Below are 25,440 nucleotides of genomic sequence, written 5' to 3' on the forward strand. Positions count from 1 at the left end.
AGAGCCCCCTGTCCCCTCTCCCGTCTTCATTCCTCTGTCTACCACCCCAGAAGTGTTTGGAAGCCATATGCATCCTCTTCCCTTCAGCGTCCTCTCCTTAAGTAATGGTGCCTGATCCTGTGGTCATTCTTTCTCCAGGCCTTCCTGAAACTTTTTTTTTGCCATTTCTTGTACTCTTGCTGGAGGCATCACTCCGTTTACCTTTCAAAACCACAATGAAGGGCCTCCCAGTCCAAACAGTGACTGGTCTCTTCTCCGTGGCTCCTGCCAGCTTTCTTCTTCTGTTCAAGGCTGAGACCCCAGGGAGCACGGGGAGGCTGGTTTTGTCCCTGGCTTCCTCCGCATGTAGAAAAATGTGGGGAGGGGCGCCTGGGTGGCGCAGTCGGTTAAGCGTCCGACATCAGCCAGGTCACGATCTCGCGGTCCGTGAGTTCGAGCCCCGCGTCGGGCTCTGGGCTGATGGCTCGGAGCCTGGAGCCTGTTTCCGATTCTGTGTCTCCCTCTCTCTCTGCCCCTCCCCCGTTCATGCTCTGTCTCTCTCTGTGCCAAAAATAAATAAAAAACGTTGAAAAAAAAATTAAAAAAAAAAAAGAAAAATGTGGGGATGTGGAGGCACAGTCAACACTGACTTAGGACCCCACCACTTTCTCCTGGATGGTCTTGAATATGGTACTTCACCTCGTGGTGTGCCTCCTTTTCTTTAGATACAAACTGGAAATAAAAATACACACCTCGAAGGCTAATTACAAAGCTCACTAAAAAGACACACACACACACACACACACACACACACACACACCCCAAATTGTTAAATGTGCAAAGGTTCCCGGTGGATAGTAATTGCGTGCTCTAAATTTTATGAGAGTTAGAAAAATTTGGTCATTATGAGGAGGGACCCAAAGGGGTAGTCCGGCTCGGTTTGAAGGTCTCAGGTTCAGCCAGTCGTGTGGGGGCCATTTGGTTGACAGGAATGACCCTCCTGAAATCCTCCAAGACCAACAGCGACAAGTTTGAGAGGGACAGCATCGAAATCTTCACCGTGGAGACGCTGGACCTGGGAGATCTGTGGAAAGTCAGGATTGGCCATGACAACACAGGTCTGGCTTCCCTCCCCCTCTGTTTTCTGCTAAGAATATAAGGCCCACACACAGGTCCCTGTGGGTCTGGGAAAGAATATGCAAGAAACTTGAATGTCATCTGCCTTCCACGATGACACAACTTCCTCAGACCCTTCAACCCAATGGAACCCTAGCTGCACACAGAAGACTCTGGTCTCGTTGGCCTGGGCTGGGGCCTGGACACCAGTGCCTTCCCAAAACCCCTACTCTCCGTGGTTTCACTGTGCAGCCACCTTTGAGAGTCCCCAGTATAGCTCAGTGGTTCTCTGACCTGAGAACCAAGAGCTCCTGACAGGTTCTGTTGCTTAACAGAACCACCTCGGGGGGTTGTTAAACATAGGTTTCTGGGCCTCATCCACACAGGCGTTGATTCAGTAGGTCTGGGGTGGGACCGGAGCATTTCTGCTTTGCACACATGAGGCTGCTGGTCTGGGGACTCCACTTTGAGAACCATGGATCTAGTCCGTTCTTCCCAGAACCCACTGACACTACAGCCAGACAAAGTTTGTTCTCTTAGTGAAGTAGGACATGTGTTCTTGGTCTTTAAGTATTTTAAGGCTAAGGAAGGAGGCCACCTTCCCAGCCCCTGGGATGGAGAGACAGGTTCTCTGCTCAGCTCCTACTTCCTTCTTTAAACCTGATCGCTCATTTTTCCAGGGAAGACCCTCAGTCCTTCACAGACTTCCCTTTCCTTCATGCACCACAAGCTGGCAGGAATGACCCTCCTGGAATCCTCCAGGACCAAAAGCCAGAGAGCTCACAGTGTCATCCTTGTCGCTGGGTGAAATGACAAAATCCCCATTAATATGAGTTCTCTCTGGCATCTCTGAGCTCCCTTTTTAGAGTGCCTTCCACCCTGGACAGCGTGCTTGCCGTCACCTCCTGTCACCTCTTCCCCAGGCTCCTTTGCTCTTGTTAATTTCCCCAACAGCAGCCTGGAGTGTGACCCAGCTTCAGCTGGGTGCACATTTCAACAGGAGTCATTTAGCAACGCTATCAGGGAAAAGAACGGCGTGGGCACAGGTGCAGCTGTAGACGTCAGCCACGGGCAGGGAAGCGTGTCTGGAGTGGCTGAGGTCACCCACAGTAAACCATCTGTGTAGAGCTCCGTGGTGGGTTCCGTGTCTCCTTCTCTGCAGGCAAGGCTCCAGGCTGGTTTGTAGACTGGGTAGAGGTGGACGCCCCGTCTCTTGGAAAGTGCATGACATTCCCCTGTGGCCGCTGGCTGGCGAAGAATGAAGACGACGGTGCCATCGTCAGGGACCTCTTCCACGCGGAGCTTCAGACGAGGCTGTACACGCCATGTAAGAACTGTGCACGGCATGGCTGACCCTCCTCCCAGACCCCATCACCCACTACCCCGTCTTGGCCCCAACCTCTCCTCCAGCCCCGACCCCAGGCCAGGTGTACCTCCTCTCCCCAGTTCCCTGGGCCTTGCGTGGGCTGTGGGCAGTGCCCTGGATCCACGGTAAGGAAATAGAGAATTTAGTCCCACCTCCACCCCAAACCAGCTGGTGGCAACAGGCAGAGAGCCTGGCCTCTCTGGGGCTGCTTCCTCATCTGCAAAATAGAGATAATAATACAACATGGTCATAAGACCCAAAAGGGAAGAAGGACAAAAGTCTAACTGTGAGAAGTCATATGGGCCCCATCACCGGTGTTCAGTCCAGTCAGTAACGTGACCAAGAAATCACTGCTGTAAGATTTTATCCTGATTGGGAGTGGAGGGTGGAGACTTGAAAAGATGATAAATGTAGGCCTCTCACCAGCTAAAGCAGGGGAGGAAAGGGAACAATTTGGTGAAGTTTTGACACTTCCTTTCCAGTGTCATCAGAAAGTATGGATTAAACGTTCATTTACATGTAGGACATACTAGGTACTGAGAACCAAACTGAAATCAACCAAACTATAAAAATCTGTTTAAATGTGCTAAAATCAGAACCAAACCCAGAGAATATAATTTTTTTTTCTAACCAAATAATTAGCTATACCAAAAGATTTCCCCCAAACAGCTCATAATTACATGATATGATTCAGTGATGACTTTTTTTTTTTTTTTTTTTTTGCCTAAAGCAATTAAACTGGAAATGACCCGATCCATCAAGATATTTTCTGGTCCAAAGCCTGAAACAAAGTGACATTTCCCTCTAGTAAAATCTCTGCATATACAAAGCAAACCCTGGATGTAGACACTGCCCCCAGGAGCCGCCTGCAGTCTAGGACAGACACACTGACCTGACAGATGTACATAGAGCTGGCAGCATACTGGGTGAGGCACTTTAAGACAGAAGTAGCTGTTTCTCCCTTCGTGCCCTAGGACAGGCCTGAATTTGTATGGCCTGACCTTGAATACATTCAGCTCTGGCCTCATACTAAAGCAAGCCCATTTGCCCTTTGTCTTAGACTCAGTTCACACACACACACAGACACACACGCACACACACACACACAGCGCAGGAGAGACTTGCCTTTCTGACTAGAGAGCTGTGGAGGCAGCTTCAAAGTGCCCCTCTCCCCAAGTAAGTGCCCAGAGAGGAGGGTCTGCTGCTCAGAACCTATTTCCTTGTTTGGGAAAGGTCTTGAGGGCCCAAAGGCCAGGGAGCTCCCAGGGATGAGGAGCTGCAGTCCCAGGAGTGGTGGCCAGTTGTCATTCTCAGGGGCCTGGAAGGCTTAGAACTAGATTTGGCAGTTCATCAAGGCTGCCCAATACACGTGAAACCCAAAGAACACAGCAAGATGGCACTGCCTCCTGGCCGACTGACACGTGCTGCCCACACAGTAGAGATGGGGCAATTAGGAAGTGGACCAATATGATGGTCTGAATCTACAGGCTCCACGTAGCATGGAGCCCTGAACGTCAGAGTCCTGTTAAGGCTGAAGCCTGTGTTCTGGGGATTGCTGGTATCGAAGCGGGTGTCTCAGGGCAGCTGGTGCAGGAAGGGAAAGGATGAGAGGGAACAGCTCCCCACTTCGTGCCGTCCAGATCTACTCCTCAGCTTTAAAAAGTCAAGTTTTTTCAGAGCATTCTTCCCAAATGTATTTTTTTTTAATTTTTAACGTTTATCTTTTGAGAAACAAAGAGAAACAGAGCATGAGCGGGGGAGGGGCAGAGAGCCAGGGAGACGCAGAATCCCAAGCAGGCTCCAGGCTCTGAGCTGTCAGCACAGAGCTCTCTCTACACGGAGCCCAAACTCACAAGCTATGAGATCATGACCTGAGCTGAAGTTGGATGTTTAACCAACTGAGTCATCCAGGCGCCCCTTGTCCTAAATGTATTTTTCAGAACTCCACAAAAGTTCTCCACTGAAAATTAAATTCAGTTAAATAATCTGAAAACCACAGATTCTATGTCAAACCCTCTCATTTCACAGACAAAGAAAAGGACCCAGAGAAGTATATCCATTTGCCCAAGGACACACAGCTCCTCGATGGCAGAGGCAGAACTAGAAATCAGGAAGCAAATCTGAGCTCAGGCCTAGGGATGAGGGCTGAAGCGTGGGCTGTTCCTGCCCAGATATTTTTAGGGCTTCTCCTGCTGCCAGAGAGTCTCAGGAAAGTTCAGTTCCTCCTGGCCTTAGACCAGGGAGACACCCAAGAGACCTCAGAGGAAGTTGCCTCTATTCCTGCCTGATGGCCTGTTTCCCTTAACCTTGGTGAGGGCCCAGTTCAGGCCATTGTGGGAATGGCGATCACCCCCGTAGGCCATAGGCCCTGTGACTTGTAGGTAGTGAGCAATATTCGCCTCCAGTTCACGACAACAGCACCCTTAGAGGTTGACCACACAGGATTTAGGGGTCAGACAAGCCTGGGCTCACACTGGAGCTCTACTTCTGACCAGCCATATGATCTGGGGCAAGTTACTTTACCTGTATGAGCCTTGTTTTCCCCATCTATAAAATAAAGTACAATGATATCTCCTCCAGAGGTCATTGTCAAGGTTATAGGGGATGAGGAAGGTAGAACGCTTAGTAAAGAGTCTGGCACTTGGCAAGTACTCAGCAGATGGCAATCATCGTTAATACAGGTGTTATAGTTCTACAGCAGAGTAACCATCATACTAAATGAGAAGAAAATTCATTGGCTTTGGAGCAAATTTGGGGAAGGTTGGGGCCACCTGTGAGAAGGTGACTTTTAAATGTGATTCCTTTCGAGGTCAAGACCACAGTATAGGGTAGATTTCCACTTAAACTGTTTCTCTGGGTTTTCAATGTTTTTTTATTACTGTGACTTAGAGTAAGTGTATATACCTTTATATACACATGAAACAAGTGTCACAAAAAAACTTTAGCCTGTGTGTGATGTCCAGTGATATTTTTTATTCGATTCTATTCAATTCCATATATATTTTAAAATACTGGTGATGACTCACTAAATTTATTCCATAACCTGCTAATGGATTTCAGTCTGTAGTTAGCAACATACACTTTTAAACTACTGGTCTCAAACTACAGTGTAAAGTCTGAGTTAAATATTTTGATCAGTAGACTCATCCCATAGAAAATCTGAGGAAAGGTTGGGAATCTGGGTGTTTAATAAGTACCCAAAGAGTTTCTGAGGTGAAGGGCCAGTGACCCACACACTGGGCAGTGCTGGCCTCTAGCCAGGCTGGCAGGTGCCCATCGGGAAGCTGCTTGCCAACAACACTGATGGGTCAACCTCCCTTTTAGGAGTTCACAAGGTCACCACCACCCCCCTCCACCACCCACATCCAACCCAGCAAGGGCCAGATGCGTTATGGACGGGTTAGGAGGGCAAGCCAGTGTGGAGCAAGTGAGGGTGAGAAGAGAAAGGATTCTCACCCTGTAGACTGCTGATCTGATTGGTCCCTTGCCCCCTGAAATATAATCCTCCTGTTTATAGTGTCCACAGCTAAGGAGCATGATGGACACTTTACAGAAGAGGAAACTGAGGCTCCTGTGACTTGCCCAGGTCACACAGACGGTCAGAGTAGATTCTGTGCTTTCAGCCAAACTGCTGTACCAGCTCTGTGTTGTGAGAGGCACAGAGAGGTGACAGGCGCTGCCTGTGGGCACTAGGCGTGACAGGACACTGTCTCCCCCCACCCCTGCACCTGTGGTTGCTAAGCAGCCACATGAAGGTCCACGTCCCTGGGCAGCAGCTCCTGGTGACGGGGCCTGGGGCCATGGTGCCGATGAAGAACTTGATCTTGTCCACGTTTGTTTTCTGTTCTCACCTCCCCTCTGACTTCACCGTCTGTCCACCACCCTCAGTTGTCCCTTACGAGATCATCCTCTACACGAGTGACGTCTTTGCTGCCGGGACGGACGCCAACATCTTCATCGTCATCTATGGCTGCGATGCAGTGTGCACCCAGCAGAAGTACTTGTGCACCAACAAGAGGGAGCAGAAGCTGTTCTTTGAGAGGAAGTCAGCCTCCCGCTTCATTATGGAGGTGCCTGGGATCCATGATGCCGGGAGGCTGCCGGGGGAGCTGGGACTGGGAAGCAGGGGGCACCAGAAGAGGGGAGGAGGCACCCTAACGGGCCGCTGTGGTGAGAGGGCCAGGCAGTTCATCCAGCCTCACTGGGCCTCACTCAGTACATCGGAATAACCAGGAGGGCGGGCACCTCACCCGGCCCCACCGGGACTAGTGTCAGGATCTAAGGAGACAGTGAGTGGACAGGGCTTGAGGAAAATAGAGGCACAATCCCATTTCCACTGGGGCCACCTCCAGCGCCAGCGATAACACATGTGTATCCGTCGAGAGCTTGGCTTCTGGACATCCCAAATGGTCCCCTGCTCCCCTCTGGCCTAGGGGTTTGCTTGTTCCATGTTTACTGTAGGCGTCGGTCACAGCACCTTGGCGTCCTGTGCACTTCAGCTCAGCGTCTCCCCTGTGCTCTCCGCGGTGTGTTAGGTTGGGTGGGAGAGGTAGGAGAAGGGGAGGGCCCAGACTCTCTCTGCAAGGGGCTTGCAGTTCAGCTGGAGAACCCCAGGCCTCCACACAAGGCCAACAAGAGAGAATAACTGATCCTGTGGGTAAGAGCAGTGTCACAGGGCTTTATCTCTATTAACTCACTTAAGCCTCATAGCAGCTCTGTGCTGTTATTATCCCTGTATAAAGATGGGGAAACTGAGGTACAGAAAGTTGAATAGCTTACATAAATTCACACAGCTAGGGTGTAATGGAACCAGGATTCAAACCCAGGAGTACTGGCTCAAAATATGTGCTCTTAGCCCCTGCAGGTCACTAGCCCATGGTGATGAAGGCACATGCGGGACTGATCGAGAATGCAAAGGAGGGACAAGAGGGGGAGGCATTCCTAGCAAGGGGAACATCATGGCCAAGGGCCAGAGCTGGAAATAAACATAGCATGTGGTTTGGTGGGAGGGACAGGAGGAGAGGGACATGACAGGTAGAAGACCAGCTGAAGCAAGACTTGGAGGGGACAGCTCTGAAGAGCTAAGTGGCTCACGAGGCTGGACTCTCCAGGTAGCAGGGACCTTTGGAGAAGTGCCCCTTCTGATGGGAAACAAAATCCAGAGCCCCATCCTCCTTCCCCGGCCAGTGTCTGTCCTGGGGGGCTCCCTGCTCCCTCTCCACCTTCTCTGGGAGCAGTCAGCACTTGTGGGAAGGTCGCCACCTTGGTGGAGTCTTTAACAAAGAAAATTCAAGGCTGATTCATTTATCCACACCAATCGGCAGCTCATCCACCCAAGATGGCGTGGTACTGAGTCATCCAGCCCTGACTCCGTCAGCGGTGGGGCTGTGATCACACCTCGGCACGGCTTCCGTGGAGTTTTATCAATGGAATGCCCACTAACGGCAGCTATAGTTGGCCAGTAGTTTGTTGCTGTGTTTTTTTCTTTCTTCTTTTCAAATCTTTCTGGCTGCTGGGGGAGTGTGAGGGTCTGGAAACAAATGAAAAAGCTTTGTGTCTCTGTCTGTCCGTGTCTCTGTTCGGACTGGTCTTCAGGTAGGACGCAGAGGGCTGGGTCGTAAGCACATAGCCCTGCATCCTGGTTCTGGCTCTGGGCTCAGACGGAAAGTCATGAGCAAGCCACTCCCTCTCTCTGTGGCTTTGTCCTAAGACTCGGGGAGTGGCCGAGAAAATAGCAATGATAACTAGAATTTATTGAGCACTTGCCTTGTGCCAGCCCTGTCCTGAGCCCTTCGTGTGCATCAGTTCGCGGAATCCTCATCATCATTTCAAGAGTTGCTAGTATGATGATCTCTTTTCACAGCTGAACTGGCATGGGAAGGATAAGAAACTCACTCAGGGCGTCATAATTTACAAAGGGCAGAGGCAAGATTTGGACTCCAGTTCAATTCCAGAACCTTCTCTGCTTAGCTCTTCCACCTCTTGGGAGGATGTTAGGGTTTCTTCTGATTCCGAGTCTATTCCTGAGGCCCGTCATCCATGGCTCGCGTTCCCCTGAAGGCCTCCTTGCTCCCTGAGGGTCACAGCTAAGACGGCCACCCTGACGTGGCATCCCTGACTGACTGGCTGGATGATTAAGGTTCCAGAAGTACCACTGAAGCCAAGGTCCACACATCTGGAACCTCAGAGATGGAATGGGGAAGGAAGAAAAGAGACCTCTGGACAGAGGGAGGGGCAGGGGAATCTTCACTGCCCAATGCATCTGGCAGCTCAGTGTCCTTAAGTGGACGTCCTGTGGCCACAGATTTCCCCCGCAGCTCCTGTGTCTCTCCTGTTTCGAGAAAACGAGGCCTTGTTAAAATGCCCAGAGCATTAATGTCAGCCTGAAGTCAGCAATCTTTGTTCGGGGATCAGAATGGCCCTCAGGGGATCACAGGGGACAGCGCTTCTCTGGTGAAGTGAGAGTGAGCTGGCTGGAGGGGGTGGGGGGCTGCGCTGCAGGGCAGCAGAACCAACCTCAGTGGCAGCACCCTTGTCGAGTCACGCAGGCTCCAGCAGTGACATGCCATGCTGGTCACTTGGAAGGAGAGACGAGGTGACAGAACCATGGCTGTGATCTTAGACCTGGAAGTGACCTCAGGGGGTCACCCCACCCACGCCTCTGCCTTCAGCTGAGTAACACATTACTCCCCCCACTTTATAGAGAAGAAAGTTGGGGCCTGGAAGGTCAAGTGCCTTGCCTCAGATTATACAGGTGGTAGGTGGGAGCACCGTGGCTACAACTGGGAAGGATGAGGGTGGAGACAGGAGTGCGGGTAGGTCCCCCAGCAGGGCTGATGGGCCCGTCCTTGGCTGCCAGCCGTGGGTGGGTGTGTGGGGAAGAAGGAAACCAGTGGTTGGAAGCTGTTCCGTTTCGTTCAGAGGTCACCTCCGTGTGCGGTTATAGAGGCTGTGCGTTTGATGAATGACTTAATCTATCATTCAGATGCCGTTCCCTCATCAAAAGCCCTTGCCTGCCGTGGAGCTGACTCTGCTGTCTCCTAGCACTGAGAACTTGATGGTGCCAGCCAGGCGGCCAGCTCCGTAGAGAGGTTTCGAGGACACTCCAGTCAGCACATCCCCCCTTGCCTTGTGTCTGGCCATCCCACTGCTTCGTTAAGGGATGTGGAAGGATCAGGGCATCAGTCATTCCTGACAAGAGTCCCTCCCCTGCACCCTGTGCCATCAGCTCCAGGCAGGAGAGACAAGACATGGTGTTTCCTGAATTTCAGACACAAGCATCAGCTTTTCCATTCAGTGAGTCTTCCACCCATACGATCATGGTTAAGGTCAACATTGCACATGACAGAACCTGACTGATACTGTCACACCTGTTTTTCAGATGAGGAAACACTCATTCTTTCATCCTTTCAGCAAAGATATCCTGAGTTCTGGGGTTCACAGGCTCTGTTCTAGGTTTTAAGGATAGAATGATGGGCAAGGACAGGTGCAGTGCCTGCCCTTGTGGCTTTCAGTGGTAGAGAAGATGATATTACACAAATGAAGGCAAACTTCTGACTGTGAGAAGTGCAGGGGAGAGGGGTGCTATGGGATGCTGTAAGAGCTTCTCATGAAGAGATTTGCGTTTCTTGAGGTGGTGAGGGGGGCTTCCCTGAGGAAGTGATCCTTGATCTGAGACCTGAATGATGAGGTTGAGGTTTAGCTAAAGAAGAGGAGAGTGGAAGAGCAGGAAGAGCCTGTGCAAAGGTCCTGTGGCAAGAGAACATCAAGTTTGAGGGACTGGAATTTGAAGGATATAGAAGAGGGGTAGCTGGAGACAGAGGGGCCCTTAGGGGCCAAGGAGAAGGTCAGGCTGACAAGACAGGGCGTGGGCAGAACCAGAATTCCTCTTCTGAAACCCAAATCAGTTCTCAAGCAGGGAATGAACTACTACAGTGGTAAGTAATGGAAGACAGAGAGGTGGGCTCCACCATGAAAAGGAGAACAGCCTCCCAGAGGTTGATGGAACTGCGTTCTGGAATCTAGGCTGATTTTAAGTGGGGAGAGAGGAAGGGAAGCATGAGCATGGCGTGTGGAGAGGAGAGTGGGGGCGGGCTTGGCTGGACAGTGGGGGCATACTGGGAGAAAGCGGCCCCTGGAAGTTCAAAGGGACTCAAGAGTGGATGCCCTGGGCAGACAGTATGTTGCTGAGTTTTACTTTCCTGAACTTTTCTACTACCATCTGGTGCATTTTCTCCTTTCCACAGTTAGAAGATGTAGGGGAAATCATTGAGAAAATTCGGATCGGCCATGACAACACAGGCATAAATCCGGGGTGGCACTGCTCCCACGTGGACATCCGCAGGCTCCTCCCCGATAAAGATGTGAGTTTCTGACCGATCTGTCCTGCTGTTTCTTTTGCCCCTTTCCAGAGGAGATTCAAGGCAGATTCCTGATAAGAACCTGCAGCCTTATTGAGTTGAGGTAAAATCTGAGGACAGTTCACCCAGTTCACTCAGAGTACAGGAACCAGCTCAGGTCCAGGACAGAACCTTTTAGAACCTGGTTTAAGGGTCAAGGAGGAGCATCTGGGCAGCCCCGTCTCTGTGCCCCACCCCCAGGGCCACATTACTGAGTGACCCTCAGTATGTGAGTGACCGAGTATGCCCTTCCCACTGCTCAAAGTCAACTCACAGAAAAAAACTCACCAGAACAACTTGGCAAACATCCTGAAGCCACACGATTCTAAACGTGGAAGGCAGGTTTCAATTGTGGCTGTGGTTGAGTGACCTGAGAGCAATTTAAAAATACAGAGCCCCTCCCTTTACCCACTGAATCTGAGTCTGTGGGATGAGGTTCTGATGCCTATTTTTTTTTAATTTTTTTTAATGTTTTTTATTTGTTTTTGAGACAGGGAGAGACAGAGTATGAACAGGGGAGGGTCAGAGAGAGGGAGACACAGAATCCAAAACAGGCTTCAGGCTCTGAGCCGTCAGCACAGAGCCTGACGCGGGGCTCAAACTCACGGACCGCGAGATCATGACCTGAGCCGAAGTCGGCCACTTAACCAACTGAGCCACCCAGGCGCCCCACTGATGCCTATTTTTAAGTTACCCAGGGAACCCCACCTTCAAGAGCCAACCCCCGATGTGGTTGTTGAAGTCTTTGAATAAGACTGGATATACTGGCCTCCCTTGGTGGCTTTTGCATTATCTGTGGGGCTCAATGACCCTTGTCATTGGTCCCCATGAGTGTTGACATGCTGATGAATCACTGAAGTCAGAAGGTTCCACACAAAGGGCTAATTTTCCTCTTGCCTCCTCACCCCAGGGCACAGAGACCTTGACTTTCCCTTGTGACCGATGGCTTGCCACGTCAGAAGATGACAAGAAGACCATTCGAGAACTGGTTCCTTATGATATCTTCACTGAGAAATACATGAGAGATGGGTCCTTGAGGCAAGTGTACAAGGAAGTGGAGGAACCTCTAGACAGTAAGTGTGGGGGTGCCCTCCTCACGGTCAGCAGCAGCCCTTCCTTGTAGGGCACCTGCCCCGTGCCAGGCCAAGTCTTTGCACCCCAGGAAGCAGGGTCTGTTATTATCTCCACTCCGTAGAGAGGGCACCTGGGGCCCACAGAGGTTGCCTAACCTGCCCAGGTTCACACAGCTGATAAATGGCAGGCTCTTCTTCAGGGTCCCGGCTGTGTCACTGCACGTCTTTCCGTGGCCTGATGGTGACACTGCATCCCATGTGTGCTCTGTGCCTGGATTCTCCTGATCCTTGTGGCCTCCCTCCTCTTCGTTTATTCACTACTCCTCTGCAAGGCTTGGTCCTCTCTGCTCTCACAGGATGCGTATGATTCAAGAAGCATCCTGGACTGCATGTATTTGTGTGTGCATGCGAGCGTGTGGGCACGCCCTTACACAGGCACGCATTCCTCCTGGACGACAGGGATAGTCACACCTCTTTTTTGAGCAGCAATGCCACTGTCCTGTCAATCCCCAGGTTATTGTCAGCCCTAAATAAGCTTTAGCTGTATCAAAAATCAAATTTCCTTGCCAAAAACAAGCTTTCTACCACTGGCGAGGTGCAAAATACCACAGGCTCCCCATGGGGGCGGTCTGCACGGATCAGAGATGCCCCGAAGGCTTGGAGACTCGGCTCATATATGTTGCCTTGCATTCCTTCTGGAAAAAACTGGACTAAAATCCAAGATTCCCGGCCCCATATGGAACCAGGGGGATGTAAACCAGCTATAGCTCTAACATTTCCTTTGATCTCAGTTGCCACTCGGTTAGAGATAAAAACAAGTGTTGCCTCTGTAATGTGCCTTTCCCTACCCAAATCCCTTTGCTGTTAAATCTGGAGGAAAATTCCCTCTTCTACTTGGGTCCCAGAGGATGCCCTGGAAAGCTGTCCCAGCGGCACACTTGGGCTGTTCTGTATTAATAACATGCCACAAACCCACTCGGTGCCTGGCAATGTTTCTAGGGAAACATCTTTCCACCAAGAGCCGTGTGGCTTGGGTGGGACAAGGGAGGGAGGAGGATCCAGAAATAGCCGGGTTTGACTGCACAACTGCATTGCTCAGCGCCCAGAAGCGGAATCAGTGTTCCATTCCCCAAGGACTGGAAAGAGCAGTGGGGGTGCAGGAGGGGGAGAAGGAGGGCCATCCATCCACAGCCCCTGGTGACACAGCACCCCACTCTGGGATGAGGGCTCCTAGCAAAGGTCCTACCTCAGTGCGGAGCAGGGCTGAATGCACGGCTGGGAAGTGAAGGCGGAGAAAACATGAAGGGGAGGACAGTCGATTGTGTCTAAACTGTGACAGGATTCCTAATGTCACCTCATGTCAGTGTCAGCCAGACAGACTTGGGTAATGTTGACTCTCAAACACCAAAGAGAAGGTTTTATTTATTAATGCAGCACGTGAAATGCTTGACAGGTGCCGTGCTGAGCTGAGCGAGGTAGGGCCCGAGGGCAGTGGGCCTGGTTCTGGTTCCCACCCTGGCTGAGGGGGCAGGCTCTGGGGAGCTGTGCTCACGGGGCGCCTCGGAGGTCAGAGGTCGGCAGAGCAGAGCACTGGGCAGGGAGGGTGGCTGGGGAAAAGGTTTGGAGAAGGGGCTTGCGGGAGGGGGCTGAGCTCAGGTTTGCATGTGAGTTTGTGACATCTAGTCAAGGCGGACATGTCCTCCAGGTGACAAGGATGTGGGTCCAGGGCACACGAGGGAACTGGGTTGGAGACACAGGCTCGGGGAACTCAGAGAGGTCAATACCCAGAGCATGCAGGAAGGGAGCTGAGGGAAGCGGACAGAACCAGGCATCTGGGGGGCGGGAAGAAGATTAGGAACCCGGAAAGCCGCTCCAGAAGGAGCGACCAGAGAGGCAGATGGAGAGCAGGAGAGAATGATGCTGTGGAGTCCAAGGGAAAAAGAGGAAAATAATAGGAACCACTCTGTGGGCGTGAACGTGTTCCATAACCATGGGTATGAGTAACTCACATCATCTTCCTTTTTTTGATTTAATTAAATGTGGTCTGAGCCCACTTTGCAGGGGTTGGTGAGAAAGTCCATCTCAGTCACTGCAGGGAGCGGGGGATCCCTCTTTTTCGGCTTCATAAGAATCCTGAGCCTCACAGGAGGGGCCTGGCCCTTAGTCCAGGGCGGGTACCACCGACACCTATGTCCTCCCAACACATGGTGACGGCTGCTGCTGGTTCTCCGCAGACACGCGGGTCAGCATTTCTCTGTGTGGCCAGAAACACTTCAGCTTCATCATGAGACCCTCTCTCAGGCCATGAGGCCTCCTTGCTTCAATTTCCCAGATAACCACCTCAGCCTTCTCCCTGCGGGGACTCTGTGTGCAGATGAGGGGTTCCCACCACCCAAGCGGACTCCCGAACCCTCACCCCCACGCAGGCTAGGGAAACCAACCTTCCTCCAGGCTGGCCACTCCCGCCCTTCACCTCAAAGCCACAATCTCCATCCCTCCCCTTGGGGATAATCTGGCTAAGTCCCCTCTTCCTTGGCCTGAAACTCCAAAGCTTTTAGGACAGAGGAATACGGAGAGGGGACAGAGAATTCTTAGCCACATAAAAATGCACTTCTTGCCTTTCCCCTAGGGGTGGAAGTTGGAAAAAGAGATACTTTATTCTTCCTCGACGAGCCACAGCAGCAAAACAAAGACAAGACAGCATTTGTTTTTATTTTCATGAATAACTTTTAATAACTGTGGCACCAGTATTTATCCAGCCCTTCCCATGGGCCACGGGAGCTGAAGAAGAGGGTGTCAGTCACTGGGGCAGGTGCTGGATGGCAGGGAGTTGGAGAATAAAGGAAAATAAAGAAATGGGGCAACTGGGTGGCTCAGTTGGTCAAGTGTCTGACTCTTGATTTCAGCTCAAGTAAATAAATATTTTTTAAAAATCAGGAAATGGACACTATGGGGAAGCTATACTTTCAAAAACATTTGATTTTTTTCTAAAAACCACTTAGAAGGAACTGGCATGGATACTAGTCACCCTCAAGTAGGAAGGCATATTCTTTTTTTAATTTATATTTATTTTGAGAGAGAAAGAACAAGAGCAGGGGAGGGGCAGAGAGAGAGAGAGAGAGAGAGAGAGAGAGAGAGAATCCCAAGCAGACTCTGTGCTGTCAGCACAGAACCCAACTCAGGGCTTGAACTCATCAACCGTGAGATCATGACCTGATCCGAGATCAAGAGTAGGATGCTCAACCGACTGAGCCACCCAGGGGCCCCGGGCAGGCATATTGTTGTCCGTGTGTCAGGGAAGGTAGATTTAGTGACCACAGCGTGCACACACGTCAGGCAGTCTCTGGCATCTTCCCCCGCTGGAAGCACAGACAGCTGGGTGGGTGGATGGTTTGAGGGCTTACAGTTCCTTTAATCCTAAAGCCAATGCCATTCTTTTCTTCCCTTTGTCTGTCTGTCTGTCTGTCCTACTGCACGCCCAGTTGTGCTGTACTCGGTGCAGATCTTTACAGGAAATGTTCCTGGGGCAGGGACGGACGCTAAAGTCTACATCACCATCTATGGAGATCTGGGGGACACTGGGGAGCGGTACCTTGGCAAGTCAGAGAACCGCACCAACAAGTTCGAGAAAGGAACGGTATGCGGGGCACACAGAGTTTTTACCCCCTTCCCTTCCCCTCCGGGGTCCAGGTGTCTGGGGGCCAGCTCTTGGTCCCTGAAGCTGTCTGTGAACCTTGTGGGGTGTCAAGCTCCCTCATGTGGGCGGTTGGCCTTGCACTTCTTCCTGCAGAGCAGCTGGTCCCCTCTCTGAGCCTGTGCATGGGCCCTGGGCCCTGCATCTGGGGTGGAGGGTAGACCAGAGGGTAGGGTTTGGGCAACTGAGAAGCCTGTTTGAGTTGGCTGTACTGGGGCGGGGCGGCGGGGGGGGGGGGGATGCTGGTCATCATCAGAAAATCCAGCTCACTATGGGCGGATGATGAGCATGGGGGTGAACATCAGAGTGGCGGGGGCTGGAGGCCTGCCTCTCCTGTCAGCTCCTTATCTGGTTGAACCTGTGTGGACTTGGTTTCTCCATCTGTAAAATGAGGAGCCCGATGTGAATCAGCTAAGCTGTGTTGTGCAGAGCTCTGGGCAGAACTGAGGCCCATGGGAGCCACGGAGGGATTAGAGGAGCAGACAAGTACCCCGCCACCCCAGCTAAGGTCCGCTTTGACCTGAACTACCTATGGAAGTGCCAAGAAAGTGCTCTATTAGGCAGAGGGCTCTGACCTGCTGGGGTTTTAGGAAAAGGAAGACCTCTGTCCCAGTTTCTCTTCTCAGCCCCTCGACTTCCCTCCTCTCCCCACGGTAGCTCTGCTCTCTCCCCTTACCCCCTTCACACAGCCTCAGCGTCTTTGCCTTCACTCCGTTCACCTAAATCTGCCAGAACTCCCCACAGACCAGGCTGTAGCTGCACGGTGATCAGAGCAAGGTAACCCGATCTGTGGTCTTGCCTTTGGCTATGCACATGCAGGGGTTTCCTGTACTGAGCAGTGGGTGTTTAGTAGGGGTCTGTTTAAGCCTGACTCTCAGCCAGGCATGATCCTTGGCACTGAAACGTTTCCTACTCGTGAGGAGGAAATGAGCTCTGGAGCAGGGATAGCAGGTGTCGTCTAAGCGGGTCTGCGGCCATCTGGTGACCCCATGGGCCCCGCCATCTGGAAGGAGTCCAGCCTTGGCCTCAAGGTCCCGGGGAAGTCAGGCCCTGGTGCTCCCATCCATTTGTTCCATCATCCGGATAGGAACCATTGACTTTTAGCTTTGGTTTACTGCTTTGGAAGTGGGAGTAGCAGTATGATAGCTACTTAGACCCCTGGGCTGAAAAACAGGACAAGAGATGTAAGAACACTTTGTATCAGGGAGAAATAATTTCACACACACACACACACGCACACACACACACGAGATATAATGGTTTGCTGCACCAGTAAGGTAGCTAATAGGAGGCCTATCCATTTTGGGGAAAAACGGAATACAGAGAGGTACACTTAAGTGGCTCACGTGATGTCCCGGACTCTATACTGGGGACAAGCTCTGTCACCTATGCTGTTGTGGGATGTGGCAGTGCCATTCAGCAGTCAGCCCTGTGGGCTGGAGCCAGATCACCCACGTTCACATCCTGGCTCTGACACTGACTAGCCCTGTGGTCTTTGGCAAGTTTCTTTGCATCTCTGTGCCTCAGTTTCTTCCACTGTAAAGTAGGTTCACTGAGTTAGAAACTCTGAGGTGCCTAGCTCTTCATCAGCGCTGAGGATTGGGGAGCTCACCTTCATCAGCCTTCACTGATGCCCGGAGCCAGCATCTGGTGATTGCACTGTAAGACAGCAATGTGCAGAGCTGACAGGTCGATGTTGGTTTGTGGCCACACCCACGGAGCCGGGCACAGAAGAGGCACCATACATACTCATAAATGAATGAACTTATAAATGAAGGTGATGCAGTCCATTCCACCTGGATTCAGAGTCAGATTTTTTTTCTCTCTAGGCAATTGTTACGTCACGAGAAAAACCTTTGTCCCGTTCTACACCACTTCTTCCCTTTCCTTCCCGCCAGTTATGATGTCCTATCAAGGGAACTGGAGCTACTTCTGGCTTAGTCACGGATGGTTTACGTGACTTTAAGTTCACTGCTGAGCATCTAGCAGCTTCCATTTCTCTAATTATCTCCTCCGGAATATAGAAGTCCCCCTTGACACCCTCCCCCACTCAGCATCCCCCCACCCACATCTAGTCCAAAGCCAGGTCTTGGAGAGTCTCCCTTCCACACGGCTCCCAGACCAGCCCTGTCAGCTCCTTAGCCCTTTCTCAGCTTACCTGGCTTCCTGAACCACCCTGGCTGCCTGCCGCACCTCCTCATGTCACCTAGCCAAAGGTGACAGTCACTCAGCCGGCCAAGGGCCCTCCGCTGATCCCCAGATCTGGCCTGGGCCCTTTGTAGGATTTACAACCTTTCATGGCCCACCAGCCAGCCTGTATGGAGTGTCCACAGCAGAATACCCCACGCTCTCTCCTGTTTCCAGACCTTTCTGGGCATCTTCTCTGCATTCATGTACGTGTGCCCATAGAAGATCCATATATATATATATATATATATATATATATATATATATATATGACATCATTCCTATACGAATGCTTCTTCAGCCTGCCTTTGGCGTGCAATCTCCCTATGTCAGGATACTCGAGTGTAGATGAAGCTGGCTCATTCTTCGGAACCACCACACATGTGACATTCTGCACACAATATCACCATGGTTATTTAGCCGTTCCCCAAGCACTGGACACCAGATGGCTCCCAGTTTTCCACTGTAAAAATTACCCTGCAATACGCATCCTTGTGCACACATAAAGTTGTCCCCTCCTGAGGACAGAAGGAAAGAGGTGGAATCGCTGTGTCATAGGCTGTGCCTGTTTTTGCTCCGGTGATCTCAGCCAGGTAGCAGAGCCCTGCAGCCTGCAGGGTCAGCCGCGCACTGCCCACCTGCAGTTTCCTCTGCCTGCAGTCACCTGCTGTGGTGCCAGAAAGGCCCGGCCCCCACCCTTAGCTTAATGCCACCTCCTGGAGAGTCTTCCCAGCCCTGCCTCTAGCCCCCAGGCAGGTGGCTGCTCCTCACCCATGGGCTGTGATTATCCACCTGGCCCTCTCCCTCTCTGGGCCGTGAGGTCCCAAGGAGGGGCAGATGCTGCCTATCGGATTGATCTCTGGGTTCCCAGCACTCAGCAGTGACTCAGCACATCTTCCACCTTCTGGAAGAAAAACACTGTAACTCAGGGTCACCGGCCTCTCCTGCCCTGCTTCACGGTCCTGCCAGCCACATTCAGCCTGTGTTTTTGACCGTACCTCACTCAGGGCCTGGATCTCCACATCTCACTGAGCAACCCCCAAAGTGTCCAAGCGCCCAGGAGTGTAAGGACACTTTATGGAAGGGGTAATCGGACCCAGAGGGCCTTACATCACACCCCACATAAAACCACCTGCACCACAGCTGCTGTCCCTGAGCCCTCAGCCTGACCTCCCCCAGCTCTGTCTCTCTTCTGGGCCTGGTCCAGCAGCAACTCTGACTGCCTCCCAGCTTCCCCCTGGGCGTTTCGAGCCCCTCCCCGTTACTCCCTCCTGCCTCCCACCTGAACTCGTGCTGATACTCAACATAAGCGAGGACATCCAGGTACCAGGGCCAGGCTGAGCGCCCTCGTCTAGCCCACTCCTGCCTGCGTTCCATCCTCCAAGCATCCACAAGGCTTATCCCAGGAGGAACAGGACTGCAAAACAGGGCTGCTGTGGAAGTGAGGGAGGCCTCAGAATACCAAACGCTCAGTGGTAGGGACTTGGGCCTGGAGGGTTTCCACCTAGGAAGGTCTGTTCAGCCCCACAACTGCGGGGTATGGAAGGTACTGGATGGTCGGGGTTGGAGTGGGTGCAGGTGGGGCACACCCCCACCCGAGTCCCCACACCTGGACTCGGCAGGCCGACACCTTCATCATCGAGGCCGCTGACCTGGGTGTCATCTACAAGATCAAGCTCCGCCACGACAACACCAAGTGGTGCGCAGACTGGTATGTGGAGAAGGTGGAGATCTGGAATGACACCAATGAGGATGAGTTCCTGTTCCTGTGCGGGCGCTGGCTGTCCCTGAAGAAGGAAGACGGGAGGCTCGAGAGGCTCTTTTATGAGAAGGTGTGGGAAAGGCTGTGTGGGGTGGGGGGACTTGGCTCAGCCATACCTCGTACTGTGGCAGAAGGGGCCAGAGCCGTAATGGGGACTGGGTCATGCTTCTGGGCAGGAGTACACTGGGGACCGAAGCAGCAACTGTAGCAGCCCGGCTGACTTCTGGGAGATCGCCCTGAGCTCCAAGATGGCCGACATCGACATTGCCACAGTGACGGGGCCCATGGCTGACTATGTGCAGGAGGGCCCAGGTAGGCCAAGCTGGGGGCTCAGCAGAGGGGAGGCAGGCACCGGGACGTGTGTGCAAGCTGTTCTTGGACAGGCCATGCATTAGCCCCACCGTCATGTGACTTCTACCTAGCGCTTTGTAATTCACACCGAGTTTTCCATCCTCACAAGAGCCCTACAGGGGCAGCCATCAGCCCTGTTGCCGATGGAGAAACGAAGGCTGAGAGTAGTCAGGGTGATGATACCCTTAATCCACTGACCCACTACCAGGAGGCTATCACCGTGAACTCTGCCCTCACCCAGACTCTCAGGATGTAGATTTAGCCCCGTGGGCCTGGGACAGTTCTCTCCAGACCCACACAGCAGCAGTCAGAACACTTTGCATGTCAGGAGAGCATCACACAGAGGACTTCAGCCGTGTAGACTTAAGGCACAGTGTGATGTGGTCAGACAGAGGAGGAATTTCTAAGATGGCTTTAGGGGGATTTAAGTTCCATTTCTGGTTTAGACAATAATATATGTGACCTTGGACAGTCACTCTTTTGGCCTCAGTTTTCCCCTCCTCCATAAAGTGATGCTGTAATGCCCTGACAAGCTCATTGTTCCAACCAGGGTTTTGAGAAAAAGTAGTTCTGTGTTTGTCTATTGGACATTTAAAGGCACTGCCTATCTGTTCAGCTCTCTTTAAGTATAGAGCATGGCAACCACTGTATTCCTCCCCAGGAGACAATGTGTGTGTGTGTGGGGGGGGGGGGTGTCTCTGGGGCTGGCCAGAGTGCGTCAATCATTTTCTATTCTACCTTCTCATTATGTGAATAAATGACAGGACCCACAAGAAGTATTTCTCCTGAATTAAGCACTATGATAAACTGTGAAAGGCCAAGGGGATCCTCCTGTAAAGGTGAAATAAGGCCACTGGCAGGTGCACAAAACAGTACTGGTAATTCCAGCCAAGAAGGTCTAGTTTGGAAACTTTCAAAGAGATACAAATTACATAACCTGTAACCATATAACCTCTAACCTATACCAGAGCATTGTCTCTCAAGATATTCCCAGAGAAGGGTTTCCAACTTGTATCAGTTAGTAACTGCAAGTGACATAGACAAGATAGTAGCTTAAACAAATGAGGGATTTTCCTTTTTTCACACATAAAAGTTCACATATAGGCAACAAGACAGGCACAGCAGTTCCAATAAAGTCGGTGACTTCCTTCCTAAAGACTGCCCATGGTTCCAATATGACTGCTGGAATTCCAGCCATCACACCCACATTCCAAGCAGAATGAATGCAAGGGTAAGGGGTAAAAGGGTGCTCCTCCCAGCTGAGTCAGAAAGTTCCCCCAGAAACCCGCCCAACAATATCTGGTTGCATTTTATGACCACCCCTAGCTGCAAGGAGAATGGGTACTCATTGGGCAACTAGAACTCTATGCTGCACTACCTGAGCAAGTTTTCCTGCGGGTTAATCTAGTCTGTTTTGGAAATGGGGATGCCTTCTAGAACTTTCATTTACCATGCTACACATATAATGCTATTTTAGTTTTCTTCCCCAAATTCCTACTTTCTGTGAGGCCTTGTTTTTAACAACCTTATTTTCGCTGACTGCAGTAAGCTTTTCAGGCATCTAACCCCTGTACCTGGTGAAAGGTTATTTTCTTACCCTACTTCACAAGGGAGTGCTGGGCACAACTGAGATAATTGGTCAACGGGGCTTTCCAGAAGTGTCAAGGATGCTCTTTTAGGATGATCTTCGTGTGGGAGATACCGATCTCTCATCCCCTGGAGAGCAGACACTCATCATAGATAATTCACCAGTCTAGAAAGCTCTGGTGCACTTTGCTCTCCAAAAGTCATTTCCAAATCTGTGAGCCCACCCCGAGCCCACCTGGCCCATTTTGAGGCTGGGCCCCCTGATCTCTTGCAGTGATTCCATACTACGTGTCAGTCACCACCGGGAAACACAAGGACGCAGCCACTGACAGCCGGGCCTTTGTCCTCCTCATCGGGGAGGATGATGAACGCAGTAACCGCATCTGGCTGGACTTCCCCCGGGGGAAGAAGGGCTTCAGCTGTGGCTCCGTGGAGGAGTTCTATGTTGCTGGCTTGGATGTGGGCATCATCAAGAAAATAGAGGTGCTGGGCCCGGGGTCCTGGGATGGTGCCCACCCCGAGGGAAGGAAGGAGCCAACCAGTACATAGTGGGAGGGAGTGTGGAGGGCAGGCTGAGCAACCAAGCTGGAGCTCCACCTCAGAGCAGGTAGTCGGGGAAGGTCCCCTGGCCTCTGCCATCAGCTGGCTAGGTGACCTGGAATGAGTCACCACCCAGCCAGGTCTGTTTCCACCCACCCAGTGGGGAAGCCTGATGTATTAGTTTTCTATTGCCGGGTAACAAATTCCCGTGAACTTAGCAAAAGAACACGCAGATGTATTATGTCCCCGTTTCCCAGGCCAGGAGTCCACATGCGAGTTAGCTGGGCCTCTTTCCAACATCTCATTGGGCTTGAATCAAGTTGCTGCTGGGGCCGTGGTCTCGTCTGAGGCTCGGGGTCCTCTTCCAAGGTCATTGGCGGAATCCACTTCCTGGCAGCTGTAGGACCGAGGCCGCCAGTTCCCAGAGGCCGTGTGTGTCCCTGCCACGTGACCTTCTCCAAAACATGGCAGTTTATTTTTTCAAGGCCAATAAGACACAATCTCTTCTGCTCCAGATCTCTCTAACTTCTCCCATCTCTGACATCGGGACCCTTTTCTAAAGGGCTTGCCTGACTAGATCAGGCTCACCCAGAATAATCTTGGATTAACTCAAAATCATCTGATGAGGGGCCTTTATTTTATCTGCAAATTCTTCACCTTCGTGGGAAAGACCTGGGTCAGTGCGTGCAGAGCACATTGGGAGGAAGCACCGAGGAAGGAGGGTGCAGAATGGGGAAGGGGATGCTGAGTGGCGAGGGCTTCCTTCCCAGACCCTCATGGCCCTGGCCTGTCCCCTCCCAGCTGGGCCATGACGGGGCCTCACCGGAGAGCTGCTGGCTGGTGGAGGAGCTGTGTTTGGCCGTGCCCACCCAGGGCACCAAGTACACATTGCGGTGCAACTGCTGGCTTGCCAAGGACCGAGGCGATGGTGTCACCTCCCGTGTCTTCGACCTCCTGGATGCCATGGTGGTGAACATTGGGGTGAAGGTATAAGGGGGACCTGCGTGTACATATTGCATGGCAAGGGCAGTGCATGTTGGGGTCGGAGAGCGGAAGGGGAGACAGAAGTGAGGGAAGAAGGAGACTCGTTGCTGGGGCACCGGCAGGGGCTGCAGCCTGGTATACTAGCCACATTCGCTTTGCTCAGGTCTCTTTGGGTCTGCTGCTGGGTTACCTTGGGCAAGACGTCTGGCCTCTCTGGGCCTTGGTCTTCTCATACAGTACATGGAAGTAACACTTCCCATCTTGTTCCACGTGAGACCTCGATGAGCATGGATGAGATCATGAATAGTCCACGAAGAACTTCGCAAGCTCTGCGTAGATGTGCGGAGTCATTTTTTTCTGAAGGCTCCCTCAACACCCAAAGGCAGGGGTGGGAAAAGATAGCATTTGGGATGCTGTGCACTTCGGGATCTTGCAGTGCAGTTAAAGCTGCTTGCACGGGACCCTCTTTAAGTGGAAAAGGCTGGAAGGCAGGAGCTCTGAGCTCCTGTCCAGGCCCCACCTCTAAGTGGCCAAATGACCGGGACAAGTTGTGTAAACTTACAAGTCAGTGCTGGGCAAGAGTCGGGGTGCCTGAGTGCTGGTGCCCAAGGATACGTGGCCCGTTGGTGGCTCAGAGGGCTCGGTTCATGTGCCCGTACAGGCTTCTCCTTCTCCCCAAAAAGCTGTGGCATCAACAGGAAGCTCCAGCCCTCATCTCTGTTCCCAAATCCAAACCAACGAGCTACTAGATTTAGGTCAGAAGGTGTCCCACAAAGGTAAGAAGAAATCACCCTAGACCTGAGGGTGCCCTGCTTATTTCTATATGGAAACAGAAGGAAGGGCTGAGTTTGGGGCTTTGAAAACCTGGACAGGCAGGAGGGTGGATGCCTGCCCCTCGCCTGCTTGAGAGCCAGAAAGCAGAACCTTCTACAGCACAGATATCCTCCCCTCCCTTCCCCAGACATCTCCATCTGTGGCCAGACGGATGATGTGGGTGAGCACACAGTTCATCCAGGGACCTCCATCCTGACCCAGTTCCCAGCATGCGCGTGGGTGTGAGTGTGTCTGTGTGTGTGTGCTGCCCCCCCCCCCGGCACACACATGCACACCCCACTCAGTGCAGCCGCGTCTCCCCCTGAGCCCTTTAGTCTGTGGAAATGTAGACCCACGCCCCTATTATTCATGTGACAAAAGAACACAGGTTTATCACTTTGCAAAGCACCACAGGGTTCTTTGGACTGGCCATCTCCCCAGGAGATATCGGACCAGAATTATAAAAGCCCTGTTTCTGTGTCTCTTTCTGGAAACAACCTCTTACCTAAAAAGAGATGTGTCCGTGTAAAGGAGAAAGAAGTGGGCCCAGAGAACACAAGAGTCCAGAGGGACCAGCCTTAAGGGGCCAGTCTCCATACAGTCGCCAAAGCACTCATTTTGATCTATTTTTCATGCCTGTCTGACTAAAAGCAAAAAGTGCCAGGCTCCTGCCTTCATTCCCAATAGCTCCGCCTGCCACCACGATGCCCCTGTTAAGGTCTGAGAGGATTTTCCTGGTAACGCAAGAGGCTCTTCAATCATGTCCTCAGCAAACAAGTGCGAAACTTGTCCTCTGGGCCAGGCCTGCAAATGCCACTTCTGACCTTAGAGCATCATGGTAAAGATTCTAATTACTGTATGCAAAGCACCCAGCACTCAACAGGCACAACGTCAGGGGCATGATCACTGTGACAAATAACTTGGGCTCTGAGTTGGAGGGCGTCTGGGTAGTGGGGACCAGGCACCTGCACAGGTGATATTGCAGTGTGGCGGCCACAAGGGCCAGACGTGTTCAGAGGAGACGGGTCGACCCGGCACTTCCCCGGCCATGTGTGCAAACTTCTCCCGAGTTTATGCTGGTCCTTGGGCACCCGGCAAGAGGGAATGGAGTAAGAAGCCAGGACCAGAGGACACCAGAGAGGCGGTGAAGGTGGCCACCCTTGCCACAGGGCTGCTTCTTGGAGGAAGAGCCCAGCGAGGGCAGCGTCTAGGAAAGAGAAGGCTGCTCCCTCCCCCTCCAGTGAGCACACACAAAAGGAATACATTCTCTGTGGAGCAAACCTCAGGCAAAAGGGCAAAATCCCAACTTGACGAGCAAATCGTGGAATCGGTGGTTGTCCTACCTCCCACATGAATGGAGCCAGAGCTCCTTCAACAGTAACTGCTCATGAAGGCTCAGGATGTGCGCTGGCCGCACAGGAAGCAGGGATGGACCCGGAATTGCTGCTTCCGGGCCCATAGCACACGGAAGGCTGGGCATGGGCCCAGGTTTCCCTGTCTGCGGCTCTCACAGTTCTGCGAAACGTTTATCCCTTTTTCTCAGCGGAGGAAGCAGAGGCTGGCCAGGCTGGAGTGTCTGCCCAAGTTCA

General features: G+C 52.1%; 1 protein-coding gene across 2 annotated transcripts in view; it reads left to right on the top strand.

Annotated features, from left to right (window-relative positions):
- LOXHD1 (lipoxygenase homology PLAT domains 1) overlaps positions 1-25,440 on the top strand; it is a 171,336-nt gene that overhangs the window by 117,810 nt on the left and 28,086 nt on the right. The window contains exons 24-33 of one of the 2 annotated variants that reach the window (XM_047086447.1): positions 969-1,097; positions 2,258-2,422; positions 6,350-6,531; positions 10,708-10,824; positions 11,771-11,933; positions 15,416-15,570; positions 19,437-19,646; positions 19,753-19,888; positions 21,789-21,997; positions 22,856-23,041. In XM_047086447.1, the coding sequence (XP_046942403.1) occupies positions 969-1,097; positions 2,258-2,422; positions 6,350-6,531; positions 10,708-10,824; positions 11,771-11,933; positions 15,416-15,570; positions 19,437-19,646; positions 19,753-19,888; positions 21,789-21,997; positions 22,856-23,041 (1,652 nt within the window). The remainder of the gene's footprint in view (positions 1-968; positions 1,098-2,257; positions 2,423-6,349; positions 6,532-10,707; positions 10,825-11,770; positions 11,934-15,415; positions 15,571-19,436; positions 19,647-19,752; positions 19,889-21,788; positions 21,998-22,855; positions 23,042-25,440) is intronic. The other variant, XM_047086448.1, reaches the window with a different exon arrangement.

This window comes from Lynx rufus, unplaced genomic scaffold (assembly GCF_022079265.1).
Source record: "Lynx rufus isolate CCGP_SWC_20201006 ecotype Redwood Valley unplaced genomic scaffold, mLynRuf1.p SCAF_20, whole genome shotgun sequence".
In the NCBI taxonomy this organism is placed as follows: Eukaryota; Metazoa; Chordata; class Mammalia; order Carnivora; family Felidae; genus Lynx; species Lynx rufus.